This window comes from Epargyreus clarus, unplaced genomic scaffold (assembly GCF_041222505.1).
Source record: "Epargyreus clarus isolate Ecla_fem2 unplaced genomic scaffold, WU_Ecla_fem_2.2 ptg000007l, whole genome shotgun sequence".
NCBI lineage: Eukaryota > Metazoa > Arthropoda > Insecta > Lepidoptera > Hesperiidae > Epargyreus > Epargyreus clarus.
Window position 1 is genome coordinate 18,520,515 of NW_027332215.1, and position 24,423 is coordinate 18,544,937.

A 24,423-nucleotide genomic window follows, 5' to 3' on the forward strand; every position below is an offset into this window, starting at 1 on the left:
TCAAGAACTAATTTGTCACAAAGAGCGATGATGTGGAGAGAAGTAGTAAAGTCTGGAACTGGTCTAGACTGGGAATCTTCACGTCTAAACTACTAGAGTTGTAAGCTACGGTAGCACCAATCTATCTTGTCGTAACTAAAGCACTAGTCTTCTGTCCTTAAGAATCTTTTTTGAGAAATATACTTCCATGTACTTACCTTTGTAGGATATTTCCGTCAAGTTTAATTAACTCACGAATATTTTTTGAAATAAAAAAAGCAAATACAAATACAAATACAAAGTTTTTATTTGTAGTATAAGGTGTATACATTGGTGTTACAGTCAAGAATTTTCGCTCATTCTGCCATAAATGGCGTACAAATATAATTTTAAGTCGCATTTTATAAGTTCAGCAAACACGACTGATTCAAAATACACTATGTGTTACTCCTACGATTTAGACCAAATAACTATACCTCATATAGTTAAAATCCGCCAAGCAGTCTGATATGTAGGGTCTGACAAAGATTGACACATAAACACATATGCTCCAAAACTATTACTCTCCGATGTCGGGTAAAAAATTAATTTAATACACTTTATAAACTTTCTTCGTAGAAGAGCTGGAATAGTCAATAAATATTAATACTAAGTACTTACATGGTGAATAATATCGGTGGCAGCGTAGAAGGTTTCGTGGGGTTCCGGTCGTTTCATCATGTAGGGACGCGGGAACTCGGTGTCCTCACAGATTTCTGAGGACAACACTAATCGTTATACTTAACGTAAAACATGACATTAGTCTTATACTCGTATGTAACACATTTTATTTACATACTCGTATTTATAGAGATTGCCCTAATGTCTTTGCTGCTCAATCCATAACTATCACTGTCACACAAATGTAAAGTGTTACCACCCCATCACAGACATTTTTGATAAAACATCTCGTTTTGTAGCTTCTATATGAGTAATAAAGGTTGACGTTTCTGGAGACACAAGAGCTGGTGTGTATTTTGGCCAAAGAATAAGTTTTGTCATACAACACGGCAACGCAGCCAGCATTCCTGGGACTCTATCGAGAGGCAGTGATTTGTACTCATTGTTTTATATTTATTTTTTTATATTACCTTTTTTTGATTAAATTATATTTTTTGTATATAAATTTATAGTTAGAATTTGTAAATATAATTGATATCTTTGATAAAAGTTTTGTTAGATTTAAAAATTTGGTAATCATCAAGCTATCTATTCTAATCAAGCTATCTATCTAATCTATTATCTAGATATTTTTTTCAAATTTATTGTCTAAAGTTTACAAATATTATTAAAAGTATCGTAGAACGACTCTTACTACTTATACTTATCAACATAATTCAACTCTACACTTAAGCCGAAGCTTTTAAGACTTGCATCATTAATTACATGAAAGAAAAGCTGCAGGTATAAAGGTCGCATAATTTTCCAGTGATTTTGTTGTTAAAAGGCTACGTGCGGCCTATTACCCGTGAAAGCGCATCATCTGTTCAATATGGCGGCGAACAATGGCCTCTTTCGGCGTACGTCCGGTTGCCGCAACGGGCCCTATCTTGCTTATTCTATACACTTCTAGGGCTGGACTTAGTGTTTAAATAAAAAAAATCACACAAGTGTTAAGTTGTATATTAATTTACTTTTTAATTGTGTGTGTATAATACAATTTAAAGAGCTTTTTTTCAATTGATTCCTTAGTATCACTTTCGAGTGTTTTTTAAGTCATTCTAGTTATCTTGTTGTTAAAAGGCTACGTGCGGCCTATTACCCGTGAAAGCGCATCATCTGTTCAATATGGCGGCGAACAATGGCCTCTTTCGGCGTACGTCCGGTTGCCGCAACGGGCCCTATCTTGCTTATTCTTTACACTTATAGGGCTGGACTTAAAGTGTTTTAAATAAACCAATTCATACAAGTGTTAAGTTGTATATTAATTTACTTTTTAATTGTGTGTGTATAATAAAATTTAAAGAGGTTTTTTAAATTGATTGCTTAGTATCACTTCCGAGTATTTTGTAAGTCATTCTAGTTATTTTGTTGTTAAAAGGCTACGTGCGGTCTACTATCCGTGAAAGCACATCACCTGTTCAATAACACCTGTGCGAACAATGGCGAATTAGTATTAATTTGCATATTGAGTTATTTATTAAACGTGTACCTATAATTACATAAAAGGAGATTATTTCAAAATGTTACTTAGTTTTCCATTCCAGTAATTTGTAAGTCATTATAATTTATTATTGTAAAAACTATTATTGTCCCTCTGCTGGGCATGGGCATTGTAAGCAGGATGAGGTCATAGTGAACAACGATAGCCAAGTGTGGATAAACATCACATACCTTTGACAACCTTTGTTGTTTTGTCGTTCCATGCAGATGTTATGGATTGTTTAAATACGGACAAAACAATCCGATCCAATTTTAGGTTCAAACGCCACAGAACAAGGGGTGAGACCCTTCGCAAATTGAAAAATGCCCCTGCATTTTGTTCATTTGCAAAGAAGACCTGTTTACAATTAGGGTCAATCCCTCTGATATGTGCGTATAAAGTTATTTCACTCAACTTTTAGTTATTTGGTATTTTTGATCCACCTTTAGGGTGTTTGGTTAGTACGCAGATGGCTTATACGGTAGAGGGTGCATTGAGCAAACACTGCTTATAAGTAACCGTGTAACATAAGCGTGTTTGCATTGAGATATTGTAGTTGGAAAGTGTGTATAACATAATTGAGTTTCATTGTGCTTTTGTGTAATAATATATTGATTATTGATTGGAGAATCAAGGCAAGTATTGATTATGTTTTACTGTTTGCATGCAATATGTTTTTCAACTTTTTGCTGATTTAGTCCATAGTAATGTAAATAATCATTATTTTATACATAACAACATTAATAAACCATTTGATTGTGTGATTTTACATAATGTTTAAGGCATGGCTTAAAATCTGAAGATTATTCTTAATCGTCTAATTAATAAATACGAGTTGAAATGTAGAGTCTAGTGTCATAAATATAAAAAGCGATAAATCCTGAAATTAATAACATATAATAATACTAACCATTATACTCGTTTTGATCATAGGATTCTATTTTGTCACGGTTTCCAAGCGTCTCTCTCCAGATGTTATAGGGCTCCCTGTAGTCCTCGTCCACGATAGCCGGTCTAAGGGACAAAAAAATTATATTGTAGCAACAGACCGGACATGGAGGAAAAGTCGTCAAAGAGTTATTAACAATTGGTAACTCAATCTGTCAATCAAACCAAGATCGTGTCAGTATGTGGAGAAGTATTTGTATGAAAATCCTGCAAATGTCCACTCTGTAGCCCATACTTAATCCAATGTAGTTTATGAAACAATGCAATTGAAGATAGGATTAAAGTACCATTTATTTTAGTACATGTCAATGCAGGAACATTTAAGAAAATTAAGGAACCTAATCCTCTATATCATAGTTACATTAGGCACGAATAGTTTCAGAAGTTACAATGAATAGTTTCATAATCAATCAGTGATATTAAGGACAGGGCATAGATAGATCATGACGTCTCGACTGCAATTACCACTTAACCTAAGTTAGACTCCAGTAGTCACCTACTCTTACGTATAGATATTCCATCGATATTCGGTTAGTCACGTGAGAGGTTCATAATCAATCAGGCAATGATATTAAGGACAGATAGATAGGTCATGACGTCTCGACTGCAATTACCACTTACCCTAAGTTAGACTACTGTAGTAAGCTACTCTAACCCTATACATATTCCATCGATATTCGGTTCATGTTCCTCTTGTGTGGACTAAGCGTTTTAGCAACTCATTCCTGCTGCGAACAGCCAAAGAATGGAACTCACTCCCGTCTTCGTTATTTGACAATACAGACGACCTGGTATTGTTTAAGTCAAGGGTAAATAGGCTACCTCTAGGCAAGCGTGTTTTGTCCAAGACTGTATCTCACTTAACATCAGGTAAGAATGCAGCTAAACACAAGTCTATAGTAATATAAAAAAATAAACGGATTCCACTCCGCGAGTGCCGGCAGACGTGAAAACTTTCGAAACCTAACCTGAATAATAAGATATAATAAATAAAAAAATGAAACTGACACCCATTGCCATATTTTTTTCTATGCTGACACCGGAGGACATCTTGATTTTTGCAGTTCGCTTTACCGTCTTACGACTTTCGATCAGGAGAAGTGATCCTGACGCGACTTTAATGATTTTTACGCATCACAAAAAGTGCACAACGCTGGTTAAGAAATTTCACATAAAAAACTTACCGTAACATATGTATAGGGGGACAATTGGCCAAGGCCAGTGCAAGTCTTGGGGCTCGTCGGTTGTTCCGATTGTTAGTTCTGATGGCGGGGCAGAACGGCTTCTTCAGCAGCTGCGGGATCCGTCTCCTGGTCCTCTTGGTCACGAGGATGGCGATGGTTGCGAGGAGAGCACCAACTATGATGAGGGCTCCGCAGGCCAAGCCCACAGAGACCTTCATGGAGGAGTTTCTCTTCTTCCTCGAGGATGGTGGCACGTCGCTCTTGTAGTATTCGTCCAGAAACTCTTTTGATGCGTTAATGACTGTTGGTACTGTTGGCAATGTTAAAAATTATGTTTTAATTAAGTATTTGTCACATTTGGCAACCTTAAAATATGGCAAATAAGTTTTAGACGTCGTAATTTTAATCTTTTGCAATGGTTCTAATTTTAATAGTTTTACGCTCTTTATTAATATTCAATCTATTCAATGTTTTTCCTTTTTAAGATCGAAGTTTAGAAATGTCTACTTCCACTATCAATTTCCACTAGAAATTGTAAAATTTCTGCCTCCTCGTAATTTTCAAACTTCGATCGCATTGGATATGGATATAAAATTGGATAGATTGATTATTAATAATGGGCGTAAAATCGATAGAATTTCTTGTGATTCGACCAAGATAGCTTCATCGTCATACTTACGTTGCCCAATACATAAATAAGCGTAAATCAACTGTGTTGTAGTTAAGACTTTAAAAAATATTCTAGTTGTTCTTATACATGAACAATGGTAGAACTTGAGGAAGTTTAACACTTCTAACATAGATTAGTAAATATACTTCGCCGCCTTGAAATTGAATGAAGCCACAAACGGCTTATTAGTAAGTTCTTTTTTTGAATTCTTGACAAATAAACACATTTTTAGAGAAAATTTACGAATAAATAACTAATACTGCGTAATTTACATAATAAATAAATAATTATTTCAAATATTTTAGGGACATTTAGCACGGAGACGTGGCAAAACGTTTTTTACGCAACTATTTCAATTAAAAACTGGGTACATTTTCTTGTTAGGAGTGAGTAATCTTTACTAATCTATGACTTCTAAACAATTAATTCTGCACGTTGAACTACGATTCTTCTTTAATGTTTGTAGTGAAGTTAAATGCTTTAAGTGCTTGGTTAACTGCGGATATTGAGCGAAGGGAAATAGCTCTATCTGAGGCTAAGACAAAGCGGTGCAATGAATAGGTGTCGAGCGCAGAGCTAATTGTCGCTTCACAATGGCTTAGGGATGTGAGGAGTGATAAGAATCGATTAAATAATAATCTATTTTTTAATCGATTTTTAAAAATCTGTTATTGTAGAAATTTTGGTTTTTTAAAAGTAAATTTAAAATTGTCCATTAGTTAAGGGCGTCCACATAAATACTTACTGACATTTGACGGCGAAAACGTCGCCACGAAATTTCTTAACTTAGGCTTGGTTCTTAAGGTTGCGGTCGAAGGTTCCGACCACCCATTTAAAATAACCTACCAAATTATCGATTTGCAAAAAATAATTCGATTAATCGATTATTTTTTCACATCCCTAATGGAGACTCTGGATAGAAGGGTTGTGCACCCAGCCGACGTACACCGACTTATGGAATGCTTGGGGCGGTTTCTTTAGTATTGCCGTCACGGCGGTGGCGTGTTTATATGATTGCGTTGAGGTTCCAAGTTAGTTTTCAATGGGGGCAAGTGTATGATAAAGGATCTCGGTTTAATAAATGTTGAAATAATTCAAATTTTCGTTAAAATTATTAGTGTTTTTATATATGTTTTGAAGAAACTTATCATAGAAACTTGGTTAGGATCCGGAGGCAACATCGCTTCACATATATCTGCCTTATAACAGTGTTAAGCGCTGTTGTGTTTTGTATATAAATTCATTATAATAAGTAATAAAATGTCTATTCTATGATGGCAAGGGACAAGAGCTGCGACCACACAAACTTGGATTTAGGACTCATACCTCGCCTTGACATGCAAAAAGTAAATGCGTCTTTTGAGTTTTGAACGCTAAGGACTAAAAATTGTAACATTCCAATGGACTCAATCATATCGACATATTGTAATTTAAACAAATCGATTCTTAAGTTTTGTTTCATTTGCGTCACTGCGGGGATGGTATTATTCACAGGACCGGGATTTGATACAGTCTAAGACTCAAAATGTCTCCATAAGTCTATGTAATTTCGCTTGTAATTTTGCATATAACGGTGCATCAAAAGCAAAATTCTGATATTGCTGCTCAATCTTGTGAACAATGAAACAAGCCTGTACACAAGCCAACACAGGCATAAGACATATTTGTAGCTACAATATAACTTTACACAGATAATAGTGAATTTATGGTTGGGTATATAAATGGGTGGAGCTTAGTGGGCCAGACGAAAGGCACTTGGGGCACTTGGACGTGACTCATGGCAGATTGCCTTCGGCGGTTTGATGTTTTTGCTAGTTTCCTGAGATTTTGTGCCACGGTACGATAATCCGTGTTCACGTTCTTACTGAACCTTGAAATTTGTCTATTTTAACGCGAGAAAATATATGTTAAATGCATAGATAAGTATAGATATCTCACCGCATTGTAATTGAAGGAAGCCATTAAATGACTTTAACGGCTGACAATTCTGTCAACTGTTTAATGGCTGTCATGGTGTAATTTACGCGGAACAATCGACATGCGCACTTGCGCAGTTAAGACACGAAACCGAAAAAAAGTGCGGAGAAATATCGTTTCATTCGTAAATGATCTAAAAACCACATTTTTTAATACAATTTTTCAAACAAAAAAATAAATGACAGTGATAATTTCAATTGTCAAAACTGGTCACATTTTCTTGTTAGGAGTGAGTAATCTTTACTTATCTATGGTTAAATGATTAATAGTGTAAAAATATTTTACATTTAACATGTAAACCTGTTTTTTTAATAAATTTCTCAGGTTTCCTCACGATGCTTTCCTTCACCGTTTTAGCAAGTCATAATTAATTTGAATAGATATGTGTGTGTGTATTGAGCAGATAAGTACAATAATTGTGAAAACTTCTTAATTTACCTATGTAGGTATTTCAAATGAAATGCTAGTTTTTGGACTTTATAAGTTTAAAATCAGTATCCATTTTCTGGTTGAAACAGTTTATCACTAAAATTACTAGATTTTCAATTTTTTTTTCCGATTACCGATTTCGAAATCAAGAAAGCTTATTAGAAAAACTTCAATATACTCGTATATAACTAACTAGTGCCACAATGGTTTCTACCATCTACAATGGTGATAAAATCCTGATTTGAAAATCGTGCCATTGCATCCCTCACATAAACTGATGTAATATAATAACTACTCCAAAGAAATAAAGCCAACTATTTCAGACCACGTATTTGCGTCTGACTGTACTTTTATTTATCAACAATTACCGTTCGTTCCTTTAAACAAACACTACATGTCGTATCGTATGCCAATTACAATACGTTCAAATATAGACTTTTTAACAAGAAAAGTGTCATCATCATTGGTGATGAAAAGTTGAGTTGGGAAAAGAGATACCTATTTGTACTTAATAACAGCAGTGTTAGGCGCTGCTGTGTTCCGTTTCGAAGGGTGTGGTAAGGGAGACGGACTTTTCCGAGGTGTTCCAGCTTAGTCCTCAGGGGTAGCGGCGCATCTGTGGCCGACCTCAGGTAGGAATATCTAATCCTATCTGGGGTTGATTACAGATGTCCATGGGCGGTAGTAGCCACTTACCATCAGGTGGACTGCAAGCTCGTCTGCTACTCCTATATTATAAAAAAAAACACTTCCTTCAAAGTGGAACACAGTAGCGCTTAACACTGCTTTTACTAGGCAGAAATCGGTGTGACGGTGGTGCCGTCGGAGTCGAACCAAAGAGTACCTTCACAGCAGTAGTTTAAAAGTAGGTCTTGCTTGAGATGAGTGGGAATGGCGCAGTGCCAACGAGCTCGACGTCAGGTGCCAAAAGCCGGTTAATTCTGCGTCACTAATTGCTCAACGGACTTGTTTCTTTGAAATTATCGGATTAGGAACACTACGTTGTATAAGCGAAGGGGAGGGGCAGTGTTTGGAGTTAGAAATTTTAAAAATAAACCTCATCTAAGCTCAACTACTTTAATCAACCGACCGTTATAGTATTTGAGCCTTAGATGAGAGTCTAAGCGCTGCTGTGTTCTGGTTTAAACGATGTTTTAAAAATGTATCATGTATTATATACTAAAACCTTCCTTGTAAAATATGCTTTCAAATAATCAAAACCCCATCCAAATTGGATCAGCAGTTTTTGAGAAAATCGTGTATAAACTTACATACATACAAACATACATAGTAGCGAAAACAGATCGTTTGAAGTCTGTTAAAAATAAAGAAGGTTTGGGGCTAGAATAAAAAAGCATCATATAACCTGATGATTATGTAAGTTAAAAAACTAGTAACATAAGTCTCTTCACAAATTTAATAAGTTACTAAAGAAAACCATTACCATTAATAATTATAAAGGGTAATTATTTAAAACAAACACAACATGATTCTAAAACGGGCTAGTTTCTTACTACAATTATGAGATTAAAGCCATTACCTAGTTATTCAAAGCAAAAGGTTTTCAGAAGGCAACGCTAAGAATTCTTGCGAGCTGTTGAGATTTCCGAAAGGGAAGTAATTACACTTTAGCGATAACGTCGACCGTTAGTAAGCAGGAAAATGAACCCATATTTTACACGACTGGCAAAAATAGTTTTGAAGTTAAAGTTTATTATACTTAAATCATTTATAGCCTAGTGGTTATAAACTTGGAGGGTGTAAGGTTTAAATCCTGGACACAGACGTCTGATTTGTCGAAGTTGTGTCCGTATTAGAAATTATCCCTACACGCAATTATTTTTAGGTTTCCATACCCAAAGGGTAAAAACGGAACCCTATTACTAAGACTTCGCTGTCTGTCCGTCTGTCCGTCTGTCACAGGGCTATATCTCCGGAACCGTAATAGATAGACACATGAATTACATTTACAGAGGATGCATAGCAGTGGCCGCTATAACAACAAACACTAAAAATAAAATAAAGTTGTATATTAAAGGTGGTCTCCATACAAAATACCAGAAAATTTACGTATCATTCATCACCCAACGCCATCTATTGTTGTGTCATATAACTAAGTATTGTGAAAATAATAAATAAATAAAATAGGTAAAAAATAATTAACATTTGGTGGTACGGAAGCCTCCATGTGCGAGTTCGACTCGTACTTGGCGAATTATTTCATATTCACAAACATCGAGAAAAATCGACATGCCTACGAGTTCTTGAAAAAAGTTTTCAAGGATGTGTGAAGGATGTGAAGGAAGTGAAGGTAAGGATATGTCAAGTATAGTATCTAGACTTAGCAAGTGCGATTGACAATGGCCCAATTCGCCCTCTAAGAGGAGACCTGGTTGAGAGGAGTGAGAATGGGTTGAGTATTGAAGAATCCAACGACGAAAATTTCAGTCATTTTGGGATAAGGAAGTGACTCAGAATAATATTATGAAAGACAAAACAATGTTATGTTTATCGTGCTTGGGTCTTTGAATAAGGATAAAAAAGTAAATGACATATTGTTTCAACATAATAATATTTTTGTGACATCATCATTCATGTATGTATTGTTATTCGAAGTTACCCTTTATGTTAAATTTGACAGAAATGACAATCTATTTTTGTTGTTTTTTTTAGTTGTGTGTGTGAGCACATTAATCATTAAAACATGATTCGAGAGCTTTAAGTAAAACCATTTTTAAATTACAAGGAAACCGACAATAGTCCGGTGAGGTCGACAAAGCCTCGCCGAAGGCTCCCAAAGGTTAGAGTTCGGACGCACCCCATGATTTAATCTTCCAACCGCAGATAGTTTTGACCTCTGACAACTTAGGACAATGGTACGTTTGACCGTATCGTAACACAAATCTGACGATTATATCTACAGACATTGAACGTGTCAGGTAAGGGTCTTGCCAGACTAAATGATATCTATACTAATATTATAAAAACTTTGTTTGTTTGTTTGTTTGTCATGAATATACTCAAAAACTACTGGACCGACTTTAATATTCTTTCACCATTCGAAAGCTACATTATCCACGAGTAACATAGCCTATATTTTATATGAAATATATTTGATAAATAGATTTTGAGGCGGTACAAAGTTTGCCGGGTCAGCTAGTAATTTTATATAATGTTTTGATGTTAATACAAATTCTAGAGTAGGTATATTTTTTCTGCAATGATCCGAGTCTGACACGCCCTATGTACGCCCTGACGATGTAAATGAATCTTTTAAATCAGGACGTTTCTTAGAAAACTACTTATTATTATCATCATCATTATCAACCCATTTCTGTCCTACTGGGCACGGGCTCCTCTCTGAATGAGAAGGATTAGGCCATAGTCCACGGCGCTGGCCAAGTGCAAATTAGTAGACTTCACATAGCTTTGAAAACATTTTTTTTATAAGATTTTCCTCACGATGTTTTCCGTCACCGTTTAAGCTAGTGATAATACGTTCATAGCTCTGAAAGATCAGAGGTGCCCGGGGTTTGGACCTCGGATCTCGATCAAGAGGCCGAGTTTCTTAACCACTAGGCTACCACTGCGTCATTATAAACATAATGCACGGTATTATGCTTGTAGTAACTAGTATTAAATCAATCATTATATATCGTAAGTGCTTCCCCTTATTAAGAAAACAAATGTTTTCTAACCGAATGAACTCTGTTTATGTTGCTACAAAATGGAGAAATCTCTGACACCTACACATGAACAAATGATATTTAGATTTATTATTTATATTATAATAATTATGTTCTATTTCAGGACATAGGTAAAGGCGTGTATCTTTGAGGCTTGTATTTGGAATGTGTGGTTTGTCAGTAAGGATCTACATTAACATTATTACCACGCATTATTTTGATGATAATCATGGTATTTTTAACAATCATATAGTCTGTTCCAATTTCGTTTTGTTCATATCAAAACTTCTTCATAAAAGACCTTGTAAAGAATTGTGAGAATTCTGAAGAAAATTTTAAAGAAAAGGAAATTTTAAAAATCCACGTGACCTCAATATTCCTAGGTTATTCAGCAATCTTGTGAAGATTAATAAAAAAATTCTAACGAGTTATAAAAACCATTAGGTTTAGTGTTACGATCAGTGAAGCGGGTGCCAGCAACGAGGTATTTGATTCCGGGCCAAGTAAGGTAGCAAGTTGGTACCACCGTGTCTTACAAGAGCGCCTTTGGCCTATTTTAGTAGACATAGTTAGTTATTAGAATTTATTCAGTAATTTATTTCAGCTTCAAGCCCCACATGTTACAAGATTTTATAGTTTATAATATGTGTGATGTGGAATCTTTCTACAAGTTAATCCGAAACACTTGAGTTGAAATTTTGTATACACTTTTGGTTTGGATTACGAAGCACCATAAGTTTAGTGACGTCATTTTAATCTAATTTAGTAGAAACTCTAAGACAGAGGATCAATTATTTTTTATGCACTTTTTATGCGCTCCTGTCTCAAGTGAAAGGTTATCTGTATATTTTTTTAAATTGGAGTGGCATACGAGCGTGCAGTCCACGTGGTTCAGGTTTGCCATCAGCCGATCGCAGATACGTAGGTACATAGCACCATTAGTACCTTATTCAGAACATTTCATGTACGAGTATAAAATATCGTTTTATTTCACACTAACTAAAACAGCTAGTATAAAGCAAAAATACGTGCATGTTTGTCACCGTAGCAAAACCACTGACAGTTGAACCACCTTTAAACGAAACACGAATGTGAATGTAAATATTTAATTGATTGTACAAAAGGCTGAAAAATACGAAACAAAGAGCCCAGGATAGTACGTTTCACTGAATGTTACCGTAAAAAATAAATAAAAGTCTTTGGCAAAGTGTGTGGAAATAAAGTTGTACACTTTAATTAAAATCTCGTCATCCAAAAGTATGGCTGGAACAAATAAAAATGTGACGTTATGCCAGGTTCACATTCTCGCCGAGTAGAGACAAGTAGGAGCGATACGAGTATGCGAATAGCTCACTCAGGTGTCACTGGCTACGATACTCATCTTCGGTGTGGTAAAGGTTTTTAGCGCGAATCAGAGGATTACGCGTCTATTCTCGTGCGCTGCGTTTCAATGTTCGCCCTTGTTCAACGAGTAACTCCGATTGTTCGCGAGTATCTAAATATAGCATTACAATCGTTGTTTTAAAGCGATAAATTTACTGCCAGTATTCAAAGTGTGACTCTTTGATGACTCTGACACGGAAATGTGTTTCACTGTTGACAAATGAATTCATTTGTAACTCCAATATTTTCGGGAATAGGTAGGTGGCTATCGTGTTTGTCGATTGCATGACCTAACTGTTTTTCAAAGTCAGTAGTGTGAGCTTAATATGACACGCCTCGCGAACATCGGTGTGAAATCGATTATAAATAAATATATATTTTATAGCCAAAGTAGCCTATTTTATAGTTAAAATAAAATATTAACATAATTATAGCTTTAAACAAAATACTCATTACTCACTTTTAATTTTTAAATGGCATTTAAAAGTATGAAACGTTCATAGCATGTTTATTTGTTATAACTGTGAGGGTAGTGTATTAATATTCGTACGGTGTAAAAATCGGCTACTTTGGACACAGAAATGCGTGCTTAAATGCGGGTTTAGGTCACAGAGTGCTATAATAGTACATTACAATACGAGGACGAAAAATTTTTTTCTGACAAGTGTGAGTTTGCAGGCCGAGCCGCAAAGTGTGAGTTTGCAGGCCGAGCCGCAGGCGAGGACTGCAATCACACGAGTCAGAAAAACATTTTTCGTCCGCGTGTTGTATAAAATTTTATATTACGGGGTCGGAAATGGGGGTTTTGCGCACGCAAAGCGTGCGTAAAACGTCAATTTACGCACGCCGTGATATAAAATATTTTACTATTTAGTAGCAAACAACCAGACATGGAGAGGACAAGTGTCATGAGTTAATACCAATCCTTAGTAATCCTTACTAATACTATAAATCCGAAAGTAACTCTGTCTGTCTGTCTGTCTTTCTGTTTGTCTTCTTCACGCCTAAACCACTGAACCGATTTTAATGAAATTTTGTACAATGATAGTCTGAGACCCGTGAAAGGACAAAGGATAGTTTTTATCCCGGAAATCTCACGGGAACCAGGGATGGCGATCTAAGATCGATTAATCGGAGAATCGATCTTTTGGACCAAATTGATTATTTTAATCGATATTAGCAAGGATTGAATCGTAAACTATGCATTTGATCAAGTGATGATTTTTAGCAAAGTTGTTGTCCATGAGCCCACGAAGGTTCCAGAGTTGGTAAGACCAATTTTAACCAGATGGCACCACTGTCATTCCAATGAAGGTACAAATTTTCAGTTTTATGTATGTTAGTATGTCATATTATTTTCTTTTAAACGCGGGCGAAGCCGCGGGCAATAACTAGTTGGTTATAAGTTGTTCTGAAAGTTACGTCAAACGTTACAACTCGAGATGTTATCAGTGTTAACCGGTTTGAAAGTATTTGTATGAAAATTAGTCATAATTTTCCGCTTCACAGCTTATATTTTACCTAACATATGTATTCTAAATCGTTTTATATTTTACCGTTTAAGTTAAATCCTATTACGTAGTTAACTTGTAACTAAATACTCGTTTCCTTCTACCGTTAATATGGTTTCTTAATTGGAATTAACGACGCGGTAATAATTATACGGATATTAAGGTGCTTTTTCACTAGAGACGTGGTAAGCTATGGATGTTTGTAATCCACTATCTTAGTGTTGTTGGCAATGAGAATAGTGGTTAAGAAACTCGGCCTCTCCGAGGTTCAAATCTCACGCACTCACCTCTGATTTTTCAAAGTTATGTGCGTTTTAAAAATTAATTATCACTTAAACTTCACCGTTTAAGCAAGTGATAATTATTTTTTAAACATCGTGAGGAAACCTGTATACCTGAGAAATCTTAAAAAAATGTTTCCGAAGGTATGTGAAGTCTACCAATTTACACTTGGCCAGCGCGGAGGACTGTGGCCTAATCATTCTCATTCTGAGAGGAAACCCGTGCCCAGCAGTGGGACAGTAATGGGTTGATAATGATGGGTGAAAACGGGCTCAACAAGTTATATACTTCATGTATGGTGGGTAGTGAGCTAATGATTCGACCTTTTTTTAAGGAGGAAACTGTCAAAAGGTACCAGATGCCTTGAGAGCGACACCCTGTTTTATATGATTTTTATTCAATAAAACCTGGAGATTGGCGATCGGTGTGAACAGAGCAAGGTGGACGGCGCTTTTCTCGCCAGATGTAGCGTATTCATAGCATATGCTAGTCGCTTAGCTTGGAAATTGTTAAATAGTTTAGCTCAGTTCAAGTAGTAGATGAGCTACAAAAATACTTAGCTCAAATCCTTAGCAAGCGTCCCCTCATACAAGAAACATAGCTTAGCAACCTGAGCTAACCTAAGCAGAAGAAATGAAGATAAGGCAATCCTATTGATATGTTTCACATATATCCATAGATTAATTAACTTGCATATATTTGGTGGAAAGGTAGCCTTATGCAAGGATGATTGATTTAAGATGTTTTGCAGCTTTATTAGATAATGGTCAATAATCTCCCTTCCTTTCGTGATCTTTTGGAACACGATATTCCAAAAGTGTTAAAATGCTTAAAACCAATATTTTAAACGTTAGTAGAATATATTTAATTGAACGCGAAATTTGAGCGACGTTTATTTGATGTGGATAAACATTTTTCAAAATGTTTTTGATTTTTTATTATTTTCGCTCTACAATTTTATTTTCTGTATACACACTAAAGCCTTTGGTCCACTTTACACACATTTTTGTGACATGCCACCAATAGTGAAACTTTTGCAGAGCGAAATTCGAGAATTCAGGTAGGCAAAAATTGTATTATTGCGAACCATATCACCAATACGACACAAAAAAATTATAACAGAAGTCTTTCCAATTCGTCGAAGTTACTTTCTATATTTTATTCAAATTACAATAACAGAACATTAAAACAGTATTTTTATATACTTCGATTCCTTGATTTGCTAAAATATTAAGAAAATGAATTGAAAACACCGCCGGCTCGTTTCGCGTATTATAAGCGGGGAATAAACGGAATTTCGTATATCGCCCGGCGTCTCTCCCCAAATATAATTGGGGTACGAAATAATCCAGATCAAAGATTTTCTTTAATTACAAGTTCTTCATTTAGCGGTCGGCGATTTATCACTTAAGAGGCGATTTCCTCAAAAGAGCTGTGGATTAATTAGAGAAAGATAAAATTTGTGAAATAGCCCGAGGCTTGCGAGTGCTCTGAACAGATAAGGAATCCCGATGAGGAGTAATGGATCTATTAGGGTGCCTGTCTATGGCCTGCGGGACCTTCACGTTTTGTTTCCGAAAAACCACCCGATCGTGCTTATGAATCTGTCCTGATATTTTTTTTCCCTGGCAAGTTGCTTTCACTCGCTCGCTTAGCTATTTTAATCTTTGCTACCCTTTTTTTCTACTGGGCCATCTCTCACACATGTAGGAGAGGCTTAAAATCAAAGAGATCCATCTCTTAAGTACCAATAGATCACACATGGGGAGGAAAGTGACATCCACAACTTTTTACCGATTTGTAATAGGTTATTCTGAAATATATATCAATTATTCAATTCGAAATGGTGTCAGTGGAAGGGATGAATGGTAGTGTATGAAATTCTTGACAATGTCCACTCTGCAGTCCTATATATTAAATTTCTTTGATTAAGACTTTACCACTCTGAGCCGATGAGGTCTAGCGGATCTATGTCAAACACGAGTGCCGGAGCAGTCACCATACCTATCAGACGTAGACGTACGTCATACGTACGTACAGAGGGTTCCAGGTTTGATCCCTGGCGAGTCAAAAATCTGAATGTTGAAGTTAGATTTCCGTTCTGGATCTGGGTATTAGTGTATTGTCTTTGTGTGTCCATGGCACCCATGACACAGGGAATCCTAATGTGGGTCTGCGAACTTTCTACTCAGAAAGCGTCTATATCTAAATATATACAACTAAAAGGTTGACTGACATAGTGATCTATCAACGCACAGCCCTAACTACTGGACGGATCGGGCTGAAATTTGGCATGCAGGTAAATGTTATGACGTAGGCATCCGCTAAGAAAGGATTTTGATCAATTCTACCCCCAAGAGGATACAATAGGGGATGAAAATATTACTTCGTAACGCGAGCGAAGCCGTGAGCATAAGCTCGTCTATAAGTGACGCAATAGTCACAAGGGTACAAATTTGGTGTTTTACGCCGAAAGGAACAAATTCAAGGCACGTAATCTCATTTTCTAAAGTACATGACTGTGTATAAAAATCACTTGTTTTAATGGTGATGGAAACCAACAAGAGGAAAGTGAAAATTTTCTCAAAAATAGCAGTTTTCAGTGCACATAAGCCGTGATAGTGTAGTAGTTGGAACTGTGTCTCTCGATCGGAGGTGCGAAGTTCAATTCCTCCTCCTCTGTGTATTAAAAGTTACGCGTGTATTAATAAACTAAATATATAAAAAAATAATGTTTGTCGGTATATCCTTCATAGATTCGTATACATTTGCACTCGATCATGTGATGATCTTTAGCAAAGTTGTTGTACGACCAGTTTTTTACAGATGGCGCCACTGTTATTCCAATGAAGGTACAAATTTTCAGTTGTATGTAAGTCAAGTTATTTTTTTTAAACGTGGGTGAACCCGCGGGCACTTCTAGTTAATTATAATTTTACGCTTTAATTGTAAGGGAGATAATCATGACGAAAGGGAACTTACATAGGATTCCTTTACCATTCTTCCCGTAATAATATTAAGGCATGTCTTCTTTAAAAAAAAGTTCTTAAAGGTGTGTGAAGTTTACCATCACACTAGGCCAGTGCCGGGAGTAGAATAGGACTACGGGATCTCCTGCCTGTCGTAAGAGGCGACTAAAAGGGAGCTTCTAGGGTTGCGGATGGCAAGAGTGGGAGCTCGAACCGCCCGTCAGCGACCCCGGGAAGGACGGCTGTATGTGTGGTCGCATACCGTTGTACACACCAGACGGTGTGGCGAGCGTCAGGCTCACCTGGGCGGAGCCCGACGGGGCAAGGCGCTAAGAGGACCCCGGTTGCGTTCCTTTGGAGTTCCCGGAGTCCTCTACGCAGCGCCGAGGACGGCAACCGACGGGGTTTTAGTGCGGTAAGAATTCCACATAACCTCGTGTTGCTCCCATGGCATAGGGTACCTTTTGAAGGTTCCCTCCTCGTAAAAAAAAACAAAAAGGCCAGTGTAGTCATGCCGGACTGGCACGTATTATGTTCCAGGTTCAATCGTCGACCAAACAGATATCTAAAGGAATTTAGGTTGCATTTCTGGGTCTGGGTGCTTGTGTTGTGTTTTCTGTGATAGTCCTTGTCCGACAAAATTAATGTAGAAAGTGTTTTGTTATTGACGACCTACGAGGCTGAGCGTCATCATATAGTTGTGACGCGTAGAGGGTCCCGGGTTCGATCCCCGACCAGGCATATCTAATTAGGAATTTAGATTTCTTTTTTTTACGTCTGTGTGTTGGTGTATTTGTGTTGTGTGTGTACACATCGCCGACAGACAGGGAATCCTAATGTGGGACTTTGAGTGTAGAAAGTTTTTATTTTTTTATTCTCAAGCTTAAAAATATGCGTCCAACAGAAGGATACGAATAAAACATTCGATTGTAATTTGTACTAGCTCGAATCGTAATATCGCAGTATTTGCGAAAGTGGGTCGCGTATTGGAGTCACGCAAAAAGTGTCCAAAATGTTGTACATGCAAACAATTTACGTTTACTGATTGCAAAAAGCAGCGATGGCCTAGTAGAAAGCGGAAAAAGACACTCATTTTTTTTCGGGGTCTGAATCCCAGGCACCTCTGATTTTTTAAAGATATGTTCTAAGTGCCTCAGTGTTTAAAATTTGTGACAAAGTTGGATGGAAAGCCCAGTGCGTCCCTATCACACCCTTCAAGCTAGACTAGAACACAGAAGAGCTAAACACTGCTGTTATAAGATACGTACAAGTAAGTGTGCCGAAGGTACATCCGAAGTCGAACCACAAAGGATTTAATCATCAAAAACAGTTTTCCAAAAAAAAAAATCATATAAAATGACTTACCAGTTTTAAAAGTGACTTCGCTGATTAGAATCCATTCGTGCTGGAACGTCAGCTTCACCAGGATGTGCTTCGCTGTGCGGTTCTGCATGTCTATGTGGACGGTCCTTGCGTGCTCGGAGACCCTGTCTTGCTTCGGTTCGTATGAGATGTAATCTTCTTGCCAGCGCTCGCCTTCCAGGGAGAAGAATACTTCCGCTTCACGGAAGAGCTACACGAAAATTATGATATATTAGTATTGCAACTATGGGGAGGAAAAGTGTCCCCTACGAGTTATAACTAATTGGTAATAAGGCCTGTTAGTAAGTCGTTGAAATTAAACGTCAATTAATCAGAAGTAGTGTTACTGTGAAAATGAATGTTTATCTTATCACTTAGGGGTATGAAAAATAGATAGTAGCCGATTCTCAGACCTACTGAATATGCATATAAAATTTGGTGAAAATCGGTATATCCGTTTCGGAGGAGTACGGTAACTAACATTGTGACACGAGAATTTTATACATAAGATAACGTTAATGAGAAGACTATTCCATACCTGGACATCCTTGGTGAACATGTTGTTGGTGTGGATGTCAACGAAGAAGAAGATCCTCGTGTCGCTGAAGTTGAACAGGATGTCCACTTCGTTCAGGGAGAGCATAGTTTTGTTCCACCCAACCCAGCGGGTGCCTGTAAAAACATCTGTTTTATATGTGTTCTTTCCAAAATGTACGTTTCACTAAGAATTTTAATTGATGCCATCAGATCCTGCTGCTAAATGTTTACATGTACAAATATTCATGTATCAATTAAAAATTATCATCATCGGCATCTTTCTCATCTATGAATAAATGTCGAGAATAAAAGTTTCCCGTTATGGTGCTCTTAATTATCCTTATAAAGATATGTCAGGGTTTCAGTGATGTTTTGCCTGACCATATGTATACGCGTATAACTTTGATAATACCGCGTGTATGGGATTCCATCCGAAATTCCTCGTTAGGTCGAAATGTAAAGCATTGGATTACCGCCGCGAACCGTTTACATGTTAAATAGAACTCATACCGCTAGTGTCAAGTGGATCAGCTAGTTCGAAGTCGTTCGGCCCGACCAGGGAGTCAGTGATTTGGCCCATGCCATCTCGCATCATCCCGTCGCGCACGACGCCGTCGTAAGCTAGATCTTCGAAGCGGGCGCCGCCCGTCATCGACTGCATATCGCCGCCTTGCGGCGCGGAGTATGCAATTATACCTTCTGTGGAACAAATTGAATATGATGACACCGCCAAGAGACGGCATTACGTCGCAAAGTAAACGCACAAAAAAACCTCGTGATGTGAAGATCGCTAGAGCATAATCGCAATGCAGCTACACAACGCAAGCGGACATATAACTTATGACCCGATGTACGTACGTTTCCAGCGGCAGCCGTACAGTTCGACTCGCATGCAAGCAGTCCTGGGGTGTTCAGCGTAAGGAAAGAAGCGGACCTTCGAAGCCACGAAGGGTGCTTCCAAAATAGTCTTCCGTGGTGTATACGTGTCCGAGTTACCGGGGATTAGCTAAAAGGAAAATAGGTACGAATTAATGAAGGCCCTGAAAGCTCCGGTAATTACTACTTAATTATTAATAGTTTGATTTATTTATGAGCGAGCTCTTGAAATACACAATTAATGTGATTGGAATTAAAAGCGCTTGTGAAAGTACTCCAGATGTTGTACTGGTTTAAAATTAATTATAGTGTAAGTTAGTTAAAATCAGTCAACGTATTGTTTTCTAGTCAGTAAAATGAGTCTCTTTTTATAAGAAAAATAATAACAAATAAGTTATTCCACAATTACCAAGTTGTTAGTTAATTATTTAATCACAATATTTATTATCTGCTAAAGTAGAGTTAAACTGCTTAAAAACCATAGTTATTTAAGTTATGTTAAAGGCAAACAATAACATCAAAATATTAAATATCTACCTGTTTAACTCTCATAACAAAAACCTTTAAGTTTGAATTTCCTCAAAGTGATCAAAGCAAATATTGTTATTCGATAGCTGTACCTACCGTGCTAAAGTTGTCGAAATGGCTGGAAATTAATCAAGTGTCAAAATGTAAGCATAATTGAAGGGAACCTTGTTTCCTTGATATTGCCCATACTTTTCCAATCAGCGCCCCTAGCTGACTGTATCAAAACTGATAGGAAATGGGAAATGCGTGAACAAATACAAAAACAGTCATTTTTGTAAAAACGTAAAAACTCATACTAAGGGTAATGATTAGGCAAGTGCGTCTGTTTGTCAAATACCTCGGAAGGCGTTTTACAACCCTTTAAAACTTAACGGTGAATCGCTCGTGTTTAATCTTGAAGTCATGTTTGATCAGCCTTTCCGACTCGAGTGTTACGTTAAGGCTCGGATGTGCTCGGAAACTTTGAGTGAATTTAAAGATGCTCTATTTAATTCGTAAACATTAATTGCAATTTTCAAGCGTTAACGTGGCACTCGGGTTGGGTTCATGTTGTTGGATTGTGAAGTAAATATTAATGTAAGTGAATGGTGCATTTATTCACATAGCGAGAATTTAGATTTAATCTTATTTATGTGGTAAGTTTGCGTGGTGGTCAAATATTTGTATTAACATTATTAAAGGGAAGCTTGTTTCACTGATCTTTGATTTGGTAAAGTGTTTTACAACCCTTCAATCTTGAAATCATGTTTGATCAGCCTTTCCCACTCGAGTGTTACGTTAAGGCTCGGACGTGCTCGGAAACTTTGAGTGAATTTAAAGATGCTCTATTTAATCCGTAAACATTAATTGCAATTTTCAAGCGTTTACGTGGCACTCGGGTTGAGCTCATGTTGTTTGATTGTGAAGTAAATATTAATGTAAGTGAATAGTGCATTTATTCACATAGCGAGAATTTAGATTTAATCTTATTTATGTGGTAAGTTTGCGTGGTGGTCAAATATTTGTATTAACATTATTAAAGGGAAGCTTGTTTCACTGATCTTTGATTTGGTAAAGTGTTTTACAACCCTTCAATCTTGAAATCATGTTTGATCAGCCTTTCCGACTCGAGTGTTACGTTAAGGCTCGGATGTGCTCGGAAACTTTGAGTGAATTTAAAGATGCTCTATTTAATTCGTAAACATTAATTGCAATTTTCAAGCGTTAACGTGGCACTCGGGTTGAGTTCATGTTGTTTGATTGTGAAGTAAATATTAATGTAAGTGAATGGTGCATTTATTTGCAACGCGAGAATTTAGGTTTAATTTAATTATATAGAATGTTTGCGTGACTGACAAATATTTGGATTAAATTCGAGCACGCTGCCTGCATGATTGATGGGTGATAGTATATTTATATTTGCATACGTAATACTATTTTTATATTTCGTATTAAATTTAAATTTGAAATCTTACTGAACTAGTGGAGTGATATTTAAATCTGCATTACTTACACTTATTCTATCACCGCTGAAATCCTTATATTTGACCCATCGTTTGAGGGTAGTCCGATAGTATTCAATCGTGTAATATTCGACAAACTCAACTCCAATGGAGTTAGCGAATCTGCCTTGTGATTCGGTTGCAGTGATCAGGTATTCAGCATGTAAGTCAATTTCCAAATATTGACGGCTCCTAGGTGAGATCAGGCCGTTGGGGCACCAAGCGCCGCCTCGTAACTCCGTCCTTATGCTGTTGGGAATGTTATAAAATCAATATTTTGAATAAAAAATGATGGTGAAACTAGTATTTTTTATAATAAAGAAGTAGCAGACGAGCACGCAGTCCACCTGATGGTATGTTCCTACTACCGCCCACGGACATCTGTAATCAACATCAGATAGCATTGGATTCCTATCTGAGGTTCGCCACAAATGCACTGCTGTCCCCGAGGACTATGATGGAATGTCTCGGAATAATATGTTATCATCAGAAGACTTACAAATTCGTTTACTACTTCAAATAAAAAAGAGTATCTATTTATACACAACCGCAAACGCTACATGGAAGATACAAATATTAAAATACTTCATAAATACGCACATCAGCAAGTTTTGTTACGCACATTAGCTAACGTTCCTGTAAAACGCAGTCCGTATTACGTATGTATTGTGTTGAGATGAAACCAAAACATGTCCGGGCATAAGTAAATAAAATTAGCATTATACACTGAGCAAATAGTGTAAACGTTTCAGTGCTTCGTTTGTCAACAAAGGTGGGTATCCGGAGTGGCTGCCGTTTAATTTGAATATCTCTAGTGCAATCTCGTCAGAGGTACAGCGGAAACAGGGCGCGTTAAACGGTGAATTAAGGCGGCATTAGCTAAATCGCCTCTGACCCTATGTAAAGTGACTCGGATGATAAGGCTTCGGCAACTGCTCCTTACACTTATCTTGTTATCGGCGAGTGTAGTCCCGAAAGGCTTTTGTAGGATCACAGCCGCTCCGAATTCATAGAAAATTTAATTTTCTGTTACTGAATTTCTCAAATGAGCGTCGAGCACGCTCTATTGTCTTGCGCCGGGATGCGGGCTTACGTCTCGAATGTGATATCCGATGTTAATTGTTTGAGCTAAGCATGAACGTTTTGCGGTCGTGGGATTTACTGTTATTGTTAGTCTGTTGCATGGCAGCGCTTTATTGTTGGCTAACAGGGTGATTTTAATATGCGATATCGATGGCGTAGCAATTTGCTTTGAATTTCGGTCATGCAAACCAATTTGAGACCGTACGTGGCAGTTTGGCTACGGTGGATATCGTTGTTAACTCGGTGCCAGGTGATGTTTTTGAAGACAATATTTTTGTGGAATCGAACTTTTTGAGCACCTGATAGTTTTTGATTCTTTCTCTGTATTTTGTGTTGAAGCTTAACCTGAATAGAGCCTGTTCATGCAATCATTGACAAAATTGACCGTCACAATTATGTGTACAGCCAAATTATACCTGCACTTGTGCATTATCAGATTAATCGGTAATTTACATTTGCATAAAATATGTATAGTTACGGTCGAATTATTTCACTAGTCTTTCTTTTTAACCGATATTATTTTTGGTAGCTGTTGACGACATTTTGTTTTATCAATTAAAAATATCAAATTCTCTATCATAGTTGTAGTCGAATTTTGATCACCAGTTGAAGTTCTACAAAATACTGTACGTACCGCGAGCTGAGAGGAGAGACGCTCTGGTCGTAGCTGGAGCTGGCCGAGAGGGACTCATTGGTTATCTTCCCGTTCTCCATGCCGAGAGGTACTTCGCAGTGTCCTACTTCAGCTAAAGAGAAAAATATACTCTTTAACATTAGTATTGATGTAACCGACAAAGCATATAACGTTAGCAAGCACTTCACTTTGTACTTTCTACACCATTTCGATGGCTTGTTGCAATGCAGGCAAACGGACCACTTTTGGAAACCTCAATAAGGATATATACAAATATTTGGCACTGGCCGTCCATTTCATATAATATCTTATTATATTTTACGTTGTATGCTCTGTCGGTACTTACACTAAGTAACATTTAGATTTAAAATCACAGGGGAGGGAGACATTGATTACAAACATGCAGTATAGTCTGCAGTGTAAGTGCTAAAAGAAATACAAGCGATTACTTCTGCGAAGGGTGTCCACATAGAGCAGGGCTGTCCTAACCATGGTCACGTGCGACCCGCTAGTAAAATCCGTGAGGTCCAATAAGATTTTAAACGTTTTTGTGGATGTAAAGTGCATTTATATGTACAGGTACTATACATGTCAAGTACATGACATACAAATTCATATATAAAAGTATATAAACATATTTAGATAATCCGTAACATGACTGCGTAGGCACGGGCCATGGTTGTCTAAATATTGTACAAAAAAATATTATTTTATCCAACACG

General features: G+C 37.0%; 1 protein-coding gene across 1 annotated transcript in view; it reads right to left on the minus strand.

Moving 5' to 3' along the window:
• Nucleotides 1–24,193, minus strand: part of LOC140743791 (discoidin domain-containing receptor 2) — an 83,934-nt gene extending 59,741 nt beyond the window's left edge. Inside the window, exons 1-10 of the mRNA XM_073075379.1 lie at nt 24,151–24,193; nt 23,702–23,813; nt 21,996–22,233; nt 19,958–20,105; nt 19,610–19,798; nt 19,101–19,234; nt 18,566–18,773; nt 4,294–4,603; nt 3,072–3,175; nt 640–734 (exon numbers count right to left, since the gene is read on the minus strand). Of these exons, the coding sequence (XP_072931480.1) occupies nt 640–734; nt 3,072–3,175; nt 4,294–4,603; nt 18,566–18,773; nt 19,101–19,234; nt 19,610–19,798; nt 19,958–20,105; nt 21,996–22,233; nt 23,702–23,813; nt 24,151–24,193 (1,581 nt within the window). The remainder of the gene's footprint in view (nt 1–639; nt 735–3,071; nt 3,176–4,293; nt 4,604–18,565; nt 18,774–19,100; nt 19,235–19,609; nt 19,799–19,957; nt 20,106–21,995; nt 22,234–23,701; nt 23,814–24,150) is intronic.
• Between the last annotated feature and the right edge of the window lie 230 nt (nt 24,194–24,423).